At 46.9% G+C, this 10,913-nt stretch overlaps 1 protein-coding gene across 5 annotated transcripts in view; it reads left to right on the top strand.

Moving 5' to 3' along the window:
- The first annotated feature begins 10,595 nt into the window (after positions 1-10,595).
- AFF3 (AF4/FMR2 family member 3) overlaps positions 10,596-10,913 on the top strand; it is a 271,517-nt gene continuing 271,199 nt past the window's right edge. For all 5 annotated transcript variants that reach the window (XR_003753929.2, XM_039914931.1, XM_029048242.2 and 2 more), the window contains exon 1: positions 10,596-10,807. Coding sequence is in view for 4 of the 5 variants with exons in the window: in XM_039914931.1 (XP_039770865.1) it covers positions 10,755-10,807 (53 nt within the window). In the remaining variant the exon portion in view is untranslated. The remainder of the gene's footprint in view (positions 10,808-10,913) is intronic.

The raw sequence follows: 10,913 nt of genomic DNA, 5'->3' as shown, positions 1-10,913 counted from the left end.
TTCCTGTGTGCCAAGCTGTAGGGTATATACAAGACAATTAGGTCAGACACAATCTCTGGCCTTCACAACCTAAGTAGGAGGGAAAGGAGGCTTTAACAAATGGGGAAATTGAGGCACAGAGGAAGGGAAGTGACTTGTCCAAGGTCACACAGCAGACCGGTGGCGGAGCCAGGACTAGAACCCAGGTCCTTCTGACTCCCAGGCCTGGGTTCTATCCACTAGGCCATACTGCTTCCCAGAAGTACCGTGGAGCGGGCCATTCTGCCATCCTTCCCCCTACCACCGCCAACCCCTGGGGAGGGCCTCACCATTTATAGAACAGGGCCTGGAGCCAGAGAACTGGGCTGCGGGTAGGAAGGGGAAGGAGAGCTATCTCCCTCTGTGGGGATGTCAGGAGCCTCGGGTGGAGGGGCACAGCGCTCTGCACACAGTAAGTGCTCAATAAATATGACTGATTGATTGCTTCACACATAGTAAGCACTTAACAAACAACATTTTTTTTTTAGAAGCCAGGAGATCTAAATTAAAATCCATCTTCACTGAAATGTTACAGGATATACATCATTTTACCTCTTTCCACATTAGACTCTGAGTCTTTACAATGGGATTACTTGCCTTCCATAAATCCCGTAAAAGTTGAGGTCATTATTAGAGTGCATGGAAAGCGTAGTAAAACAATCCAATTTGTATTCTTATACCATCCGTGACCACAGCAAGCTTGTCAAATAATATGATTTTTAGATGCATATTTAGTAGTTACCCCTCATTGCTAATGAATTGATCAATACTACCGATTGAGGACTTACTCTGTGCAGAGCACTGCATTAACTGTACTAAGTCCTGGGGTGGATACAAGCACATCAGGTTGGATACAATCCCTGTCCCATGTGGGGCTCACAGTCGCAATCCCCATTATACAGATGAGGTAACCGAGGCCCAGAGAAGGGAAGTAACTAGCCCCAGCTCACCTGGCAGACAAGAGGTGGAGTCGGGATTAGAACCCACAGAAGGCACTCAGTACATTCTGTGGAACGAAATACTGCAGGACGACTGCTCAGAAGGAGCGGCCGAGAAGAGGGTGAGGTTGTAGGTTGTAGCAATGCAGAGTTGAGCTGTATCCATTCAAACCTCTTTTGGCAAATGAATTGTATTGATTCTTTGCTCAGCACTTCTGTGCCCATAATGCTAACATGCACAGATATGCTAAAAGAATAGAGTTCCAACCATCAATCCCTGCAAACCTGAAAGGAGAATGAAACTAGGACAAAAGCATCGTATTGTCCTGGACCGCTAAGCCTGACCTCAGTATCAGTGCCGAAGGGCATAAATTGTGTGATATCCCACACTGCCCTGCTTTAAGGAACTAGGCAGCCTTGGCTAAGGAGGGGAAAAAAATCCAACCAAATGACCTTTCTCCATTGCAAAAGCTTATCGATTGCATTTTATGAAAAGTCCACGGTTTTGCCACATGCGCTTTTTTTATCTTCTGCCATAAGGGGAGTGCCCTATTTGTTTATTATGAGTGTCACAAGGCAGTGCACTTGTCTCACACACCCATGGGGATATAAATATGCCGGCAGATATGTATAAAGAAGGCATGGCATCGGAGATCACTTATCCAAGGAAGTACATGGGTGGAATCCTAAACACAAGGACATGAATATGGGACAGCTGCCAAACTAGATCTATTTTAAGGATTTTCTCCTTTAGGAATACTTCTATTATAATAACACTACTGAGGTATTCTAACGGAATTCTACTTGGGCACTTCATAAAGTATGAAAGTTTCTCACTCCCATCAACCGAAGTTTATTTTTTGTATGCTCTAATCCATGCTCTTGAGAAGAAGCGTGGCCTCATGGATAGAGCGCGGGCCTGGGAGCCAGAAAGTTGTGGCTTCTAATCCGGGTTCTGCCACTTGTCTGCTGTGTGACCTTGGGCAAGTCACTTGACTTCCCTGGGCCTCAGTTCCCTCAACTGTAAAACGAGGATTAAGACTGTAAGCCCTGTGTGGGACAGGGACTGCGTCCAATCAGATTACCTTGTATCTACCCTGGGGCTTAGAACAGTGCCTGGCACATAGTAAGCACTTAACAAATGCCAGATGTTATTATTGTTATTATTATTATGCTGTTACGGCTTCTACCTGTAATTGATTTCAATATCTGTCTCTCCCTATTGACTGTGTGTTCTCTGTGATTAGAGAACCAACTCTGTTTTTTCAAATTTCTCCAAGCATTTAGCACAGTGCTCTGCGTTCAGTAAGAGCCCAAAAGATACCATTGATGGATGGTTTAATTGATTTTGGTGTCTTTTGAGGAATAGCTGAATTGAAAGGAATATGTTTGTAGGCTGGAGGAAAAGTGTACAGTTTAGCGCTTCACTTCTCTTAGGAACCATATCTACTTTATTGAATTCACCCCACTACTTAGTAATAGTGCCCTACAGAGAGTAGACTGTGAGTTTTGTACCCTCCCAGTGCTCTGCACACAGTAAGCGCTCAATAAATATGATTGAATGAATGAATGAGTTCCCTGAGAGCAGGGATCCTGTTTACCGACTCTAACGTACTCCCCTAAGGCCCCTTGCATAGTGCTGTGCACAGAGTAGTGTTCAACAGATATTACCGATCGATTGGATGCTGGCTTGCTAAGCAGATACTTAGGGGGGAACCTCTTTTGGGAGAAGGTGGGAAAACAGGTGATCATCAGGGCTAGAGTCTCTGCCCTTCCTGGCTCAAGAAACTTCCTTGTCAAAGATCAAGACATTTATTCTTGTCTTTGAAGTTGGTTGACAACAAGCACCCTCTGAATATGCCATTATAATTGGGCCAGTCTGAGCACTGAGCTTCCAATCAATCAATCAGTGGTACTTAATGAATGTTTACTGTGTGAAGAGCACTGTACTTACTAAGCACTGTACTTCCACTGTGCCTGCCCCATTCTTCTACAAGTCACTCGTTCCATCAAAAATCATTTATTGAACTCTCATGCCCTGAGAGTGTAATGAGAGGGTGTGTATATTCACACCCACCCACCTCCCCCATATTTAAGTATGTCTAGCTATCCTTTAAATCGGAAGATGATACATTGTAGGGTCCAGTGTAGAGCCCCACCAAAACTCCACAACTGCAGCGGAGGATACTGTCAAAAAGCCGGAGGCAGAGAGAGTCCTTTTGCCACACGTTTCCATGGAAACCTAGCTGTGATGATGCCAGCACAGCCGCACCATCTGTTCTAGACCCAGAAATTGATGCACGATGCCACCCTGGGTTAGAAGAAAGAATTCCTGCATGGATACCTGTGGAGTAGGAAAACCGGCAGAGTTGTAGATGGGCACCTACTGGATTGGGTGGAATTTTGGAGCCTGCCTTAGGGGAGACATTAAATGTTGTTTGAAACCAGGATGTTCATGGGATCATTGGAGTGCCTTCTTCATTCATTCATTCAATCAAACTTATCAGGCCATCACCTTGTGCAGAGCAGTGAACTAAGCACCTGGGAGAGTACAGTACAACAATAAATGGTGACATTCCCTGCCCATAACGAGCTCACAGCCTAGATGGGGGGGAGGCAGACAACAATACAAATAAATAAAATCACAGAGATGTACAAATGTACCATGGGGCTGGGTAGAAGACGAGCAAAGAGAGCCAGTCAGGGCAATGCAGTCGGGAGTAGGGGATGAGGAAAAGGGGGCTTAGTTTGGGAAGGCTTCTTGGAGGAGATGCACTTCAATAAGACTTTGAAGCGAGGAAGAGTAATTGTCAGATTTGATGAGGGAGGGCATTGCAGGCCAGAGGCAGGATGTGGGCTAGGGTTCAGAGGCGAGACAGGTGAGATGGAGGCACAGTGATAAGGTGAGCACTAGAGGAGCCAAGTGTGTGGGCTGGGTTGTAGAAGGAGAGAGCGAGGTGAAGTAGGAAGTGATGAAGTGCTTTAAAGCCTATGGTGAGGAGTTTTTGTTTGATGAGGAGGTGGATAGGCAACTACTGGAGTTTTTTGAGGAGGAGGTGACATGTTCTGAACGTTTTTGTAGAAAAATGATCTGGGCAGCTGAGTGCTTACTACAGTGCTTTGCACACCATAACTGCTCAATAAATATGATTGATTGAATGAATGAAGAGCAAGGATGAAAAGGATGGTCAGGTGAGTGGTTCTGGTTAGATGATGATGATGATGATGATATTTAAGTGCTTACTATGTGCCAAGCACTGTTCTAAGCGCTGGGCCCTGATCTAAGCACTGGTGCAGTCAGACCACTGGCAAGAGGGAATGATAGAGAGTTCAGTAGAACTAACAGACAACAAGATGTCTGTCCTCAGGGAGCTTCAAATCTGATAAGGGAGAGGGACACTAAATAAATTACAGAGAGGAGGAGGTCAATGTTTGCAGATATACACATGAGGTTATGGGCAGAAATGAGCAGCTCGTTATGGGCAGGGAACATGACTGTTTATTGTTATACTATACCCTACAAGTGCTTGGTATAATGCTTTCCACACAGAAAGCTCTCAGTAAATACAATTGAATGAATGAGGAAGTGACAGTTGGTGGGGGGAATAAGGTGGATAGGTGAGAGATTAATCAGGGAAGGCCTCAGGTAGAAGATGTGACTTCAGAAGGGCTTTGATGATGGGCAGAAAAGAGTTCTTAACAAGAGGTGGATGGCAGGAGAGAAGAAGGCACAGTGAGTAGGTGAGCTTGAGAGGAAAAAGATTGTGTAATGGGAGAAAAGAACGGGCAAATGGGAGGAAAGAGCTGCCTTAAAGTCAGTGATCAGAAATTTCTGCTCAGATTCCAAGAGGAATGAGGAAACAATGGAGGCTTTTGAGGAAGTGGGAGCTGAATGCAAAACAATGTTTTTGAAAATCGTTCTGTGCAGCGGAGTGAAGAACGGATTGGAGAGGGAAAAGCTTGGGGACAGGGGGGTCAGCATGGAGGCTGTAAGCTTATTCATTCAATCATATTTATTGAGTGCTTACAGTGTGCAGAGCACTGCACTAAGCACTTGCGAAAGTACAATAACGCACGGCGAGTCAGGTGAGATCGAGGCATAGTGAGAAGGCTAGCACCAGAGGAGCAAAGTGTGAGGGCTGGCTCCTTGTGGGCAGGGAATTTGTCTATTATATTATCATGTTACACTCTCCCAAGTGCTTACTACAGTGTTCTGCACACAGTAAGTACTCAATAAATACGATTGATGATGATTATTACTGTGGTATTTGTTAATTCTTTTAAAAAATCTTTTTTTTAAAAAAAAACTTTTCAGTGGTATTTATTAAGCACTCATTATGTGCCAGGCACTATACTAATTGCTTGGGATGATGCAACCTAATCAGGATGGACATTGTCTATGTCCCTCATGGAGCTCACAGTCTTAATCCCCATTTTAAAGACAAGGTAAACTGAGGCACAGAGAAGTGAAGAGACTTGCCCAAGGTCACACAGCAGACCAGTGGCAAAGTCAAGATTAGAACCCAGGTCCTTCTGACTCCCAGGCCTGGGCTCTACCTACTCGGCCATGTCTGCTGCTACCTCTAACATTATATGAAAAATATATGAAAAATATAGTGCTAATTTGTATCTCACCCGTTCTCTGTAAAATCATTTCTTTCCCCATCTTGTCTTGTTTTAACCTGTGGAATTTTAACTTGTGGAAAAATTATTTTCCTTCAGACATCTGGAGGCTTGAATGTAACGGGCACCATTATCATAAACCAAATAAATAATACTACATTCCACTCTACAAATAAGATCTCCCCTTAACCTCTCATCAGCTGTGTGATATTTAGTTACAAATAATTGTTTATTTAGTTTGATTTCCAAGGATAGTGAAGAAAATTAAAATCTGCCTTGGTTATCTTGGATGGATTATCTTTGCAGACACTATGAAAATGAAACTATTAATGGTAACATAGATGCTTTTTGCCACAGTTCAGGTTGACATTGAAAATGGCAGATACTCCCAAGGAAATGCCTAGACCATTTACATCAACTTTTTTTTGGATTCAAATATACCCATATCATTTTAAAGTTATAAATATGAATCCAATCTAACTTTTTTAGACTCAAACCCATATCATTTTAAAGTGATAAATATAATTTTCTTCTACTAAAATTCCAATTGCTAGCTCAGGGTTCCTTAAATTAGTTAAAGGGCTCCTTAAATGGCCTGAACTAGTCTTTCAAAAATGGGGCACCTTTGCTTTTTTCCTTCTCTGTCATCATTTATTTACTCTTCACCCTTGATGGGAAGGGCAGATACACATCTCTAGAAACAAGTCCCAGAGTCCTAATTTAGAATAAACAAGATTGTGTTTGTTCTAGTGCAGTCTTCCTCTGTATAAATATTTTGGGTGAGAAAGGGAAGGGAATGTGAGTTTTGAGGGAGGGGGCATGTCCTAACTATAAAGTTTTCTCAGCACACCGTTCTGCTTGCACTTGCTAAATGCCAAGAATGCAGTGTGCTGCTTATTTATAGAACTTTTAGTTCTTCAGTGTGGTACTTTCTCTCCCGGCCTCTCTCTTCCCCACCTCTTATTTTTTATTTTTCATGAATTTCCAAGACTGATGCTAAAACATTTAACAGAGATAAGGCATTTCTAACTGCAGAGTTGGCTGTAGTTTGTCAACCTCAACTCTAGACACCTCTTCTTCATCCTGCACTAAAATGGTCATCCTGATCCTTTTATGCTTTTTTAAAAAAAACAGTGGTATTTGTTAAGCACTTATGTGCCAGGCATATAGCTACTAAGTATAGCTACTAAGCGCTGGGGTAGATACAAGTTTATCAGGTTGGACAAAGTCCCTGTCCACATGGGGCTCACATTCTTAATCCTCATTTTACAGAAGTGGTAACTGAGGTACAGAGAAATTAAATCACTTGCTCAAGGTCAGCAGCAGACAAGTGACAGAGCCGGGATTAGAACCTGGGGTTTTGCGCTCTCAACCCTGAAGACTGTGATTTTTAGGAAGTTGAGTCAGCTTTTTGAGAAATAAATCACTTTCTCAAGACCTGGCCACATCACATAAGTCACCTGAATTTCACTTCTGAGAGTCCTTATTTCCTTTCTGCGACTTGCACTTATTCCGCCTCTGCCTTTATACCCGCGATGAGGAGGTGCGAACAAAGGACCTTTTTTACTACTGAGGAAGAGAAAAAAAGTGAAAGAGTAAAGACTGAAGATACCTTCTTAGAGCGGTGAGAATTGGTCCATGTTATAATGTAACCAGATACAAAAGTCCAAAGGATATAAAAAATATTTAGCATTTCTACAGTTCTTCTCATCCTTTAATCCGGTTGCAGAATTAAAAGCCACCTAACAAATTAAGTGCTTATTCTGTGCGGAGCACTGCACTAATAGGATCCCTGCCCTCAAAGAATCCACACTCCAGTGGAATACCTCTGGGAAATAAATTAGGAGAAAACATGGTTTCTTTTCTCAGATTTGGGGAGGATCTGAGTTGCAGAGGGGGCTTTATCAATCCATCAATCAATCAATGGTATTTATTGAGTGCTTACAGTGTCCAGAACACTGTACTAAGTATTTCTATCACTTTCAATCATTTATTCAATCGTATTTATTGAGCATTTCCTGGGTGCCAAGCACTGTATAAGCACTTGGGAGAATACACTATAACAATAAATAGACATATTCCCTGCCCACAACGAGCGTAAGGTCTAGAGAGGGGGGACAGACATTAGTATAAATAAACAAATAAATAAATTAGACCTATGACTCAGGCACAGCCACAAGGAGATATCAAGATCCCAGATAGGAATGTAGTGTGTCCTATGGAAAAGACACCACACAAGAGGAGTCTTCCTTATGGTGTTCAGGAGAGGAGATTGTGCCAGAGGGAGAGATTCATTCATTCATTCATCCAATTGTATTTATTGAGCATTTACTGTGTGCAGAGCACTGTACTAAGCGCTTGGGAGGTACAAGAGAACAATCAACAGACACATTCCCTGCCCACAAAAAGCTTTCAGTCTAGAGGGGGACATAGACATTAATATAAATAAATTATTTTTCTCTTTTCCGTTGACTCTGCCTCCTCCCACCCTCTGGCCATCACCCCATGGACCAAGAGGGAGGTGAGATCTGCTCCTCCTTGCAACGCACACTCTTCTCTCAAGGGTCAAGAGGATTTTTGTGGTGGAAGGGTGCAGTGCTCGGAGCTGGTCAAGGCCCGGATCAGGGATTGTGTCTGTTGTTGTACTGTACTCTCCCAAACGCTTAGTACAGTGCTTTACAGTGCTTTGCACAGAGTAAGTGCTCCATAAATAAGATTGGATGGATGGATGGATGGATGGATGGATGGATGGATGGATGGATGGATGGATGGATGGATGGATGGATGGATGGATGGATGGGCAAGGGGGAGCTCAGAGAGGATTGGGTGGATGGGGAGTGTACAGACCTGGGGAAGGATTATTGGAGGGGCAACTTTTCAACATCCACCAAGATCCTCCCCCAGTACCCTCTCCCGAACCCCTAACCCCTGAAGGACAAGGACAAAATCCAAAACTACAGGAAGCAGTCGAAGCTATGCTTCGCTCAGGGTCTGTCCAGTAGAGAAGCATTGTGGCCTGGCGGCTAGAGCCCGGGCCTGGGAGTCAAAAGGTCATGGGTTCTAATTCCAGCTCCGCCACGTGTTTGTTGTGTGACCTTGGACAAGTCACTTCACTTCTCTGGGCCTGTTCCCTCATCGGGAAAATGGGGATTGAGACTGAGAGCCCACAGGGGACGGGGCTGTGTCCAACCCGTTTGCTTGCATCCATCCTAGCGCTTAGTACAGTACCTGGCACATAGTAAGCGCTTAACACATATCATCATTATTATTGCCGGCGCAGGGTGGTTGAAGGAGCAGCAATCTGATTTGTTTGTATCCACTCCAGCATTTAGTATAGTGCCTAACATACTAAGAGCTTAACATATACTATTTTTTTAAAATTATTATTATTACCGGATGCAGAGAGGGAGACGGAGGGGCAGCGATCCATTTTGCTTGTATACACCCCAGCGCTTAGTACAGTGCCTGGCACATAGTAAGCGCTTAACAAACACCATACATTATTATTATTAATATTATTATTACCGGGCGTAGAGCAGGAGAAGGAGCAGAAGTAGGAGGCGCAGCGATCCGATTTTCTTGTATTCCCGCCCAGGGTTCAGTACGGTGGCTGGCGCATAGTAAACGCATAAATATAATAATAATAATTATCATTATTATTATTACCGGGTGCAGAGCGGGAGAAGGAGCAGAAGTCGGAGCACCAGCGATCTGGGATGCATTCATTCATTCATTCAATCAATCGTATTTACTGAACGCTTTATGTGTAGAGCACTGTATTAAGCGCTTGGGAAAGTAGGATAAAGGGGCAGGGAGCAAGGTGCGCGGAGCACTGTGCACAGAGCATGGTGCAAGGAGCACGGAGCACTGTGCACGGAGCAGGCACGGGGCACGGAGCCCAGAGCAGGCCCAGAGCAAACCACAGAACACGGAGCACAGAACACGGAGCACGGTGCAAGGAGCACGGGGCACGGAGCAGGCACGGAGCCATGTGCACGGAGCAAGGAGCACAGAACACGGTGCAAGGAGCACGGGGCACGGAGCAGGCACGGAGCACTGTGCACGGAGCACGGGGCACGGAGCAGGCACGGAGCACTGTGCACGGAGCAGGCACGGAGCCATGTGCACGGAGCAAGGAGCACAGAACACGGTGCAAGGAGCACGGGGCACGGAGCAGGCTCGGAGCACTGTGCACGGGGCACGGAGCAGGCACGGAGCACTGTGCACGGAGCACGGGGCACGGAGCAGGCACGGAGCACGGAGCAGGCACGGAGCACGGAGCACGGGGCACGGAGCAGGCCCAGAGCAAAGCACAGAACGCGGAGCAAGGAGCACAGACCACGAAGTACAGTGCAAGGAGCACGGGACACGGAGCACGGAGCAGGCACGGAGCACTGTGCAAGGAGCACGGGGCACGGAGCAGGCACGAAACACTGTGCACGGAGCACGGAGCAGGCCCAGAGCCAAGCACAGAACGCGGAGCAAGGAGCACAGACCACGGAGCACGGTGCAAGGAGCACGGAGCACTGTGCACGGAGCAAGGAGCACGGGGCACGGAGCAGGCACGAAGCACAGTGCCCGGGGCACGGAGCTCGGGGCACGGGGCAGGCACGAGGTACGAAGCCCAGTGCACGGGAACAAGGTGCACGGAGCTCGGTGCACGGTGCACGGTGCACGCGCTGGCCTCCAGTAAGGCGCGCGCGCGCCCACACGTGCACCCGCACACACACACACACACACACACACACACAGACACCCCCCCCCCCCCCCCCCGCAGACCTCAGAGGAGGAAAGGCGGGGGGGCGGGGGGCTGCTTGCAGCAGGAGGAGGTGAAGCTCGAGGGAGGAAGGAAGAAAAGGAGAGAGGGAGGCGAGCGACCAGAGAGAGGGGAGCAGGAGGAGGGGGTGTGTCTGTGTGTGTCTGTGTGTGTCTGTGTGTGTGAGTGTGTGAGCTCTCCGGCCCCCCCCCCCCCAACCAGGGAGAGGGGGAGGGGGCGGAGGGCAGGTGAGAGAGGGGCTTTTCTCTGTCTCTGTCTCCGTCTCGGTGTCTGTCCCTGCGCGGTGCAATTAGGATGCACCTTGATTGCCCCGCTCTGGTTGCCTCGCAACAGCAGCAGGAGCACCGCGGGGGAGCACCGGAGGGGAGCACCGGACAGGAGCATCGCCCCCCGCCACCATGGACAGCTTCGACCTGGCCCTGCTGCAGGACTGGGACCTGGACTCGTTGTGGTGAGCCTTGGGCGGACCCGCTCGGCCCGGGGAGGGGGGAGACCCGACCGGGGGTTTGGGAGTGGGAGTGGGGTTTGGGGGGGGGTCCCACACGTCCCCCCTGAGC

Source organism: Ornithorhynchus anatinus, chromosome 20, assembly GCF_004115215.2.
Source record: "Ornithorhynchus anatinus isolate Pmale09 chromosome 20, mOrnAna1.pri.v4, whole genome shotgun sequence".
NCBI classification, from domain to species: Eukaryota; Metazoa; Chordata; class Mammalia; order Monotremata; family Ornithorhynchidae; genus Ornithorhynchus; species Ornithorhynchus anatinus.
The sequence above is the reverse complement of the archived record's forward strand: the minus strand, read 5'-3'. Positions and strand labels throughout refer to the sequence as shown.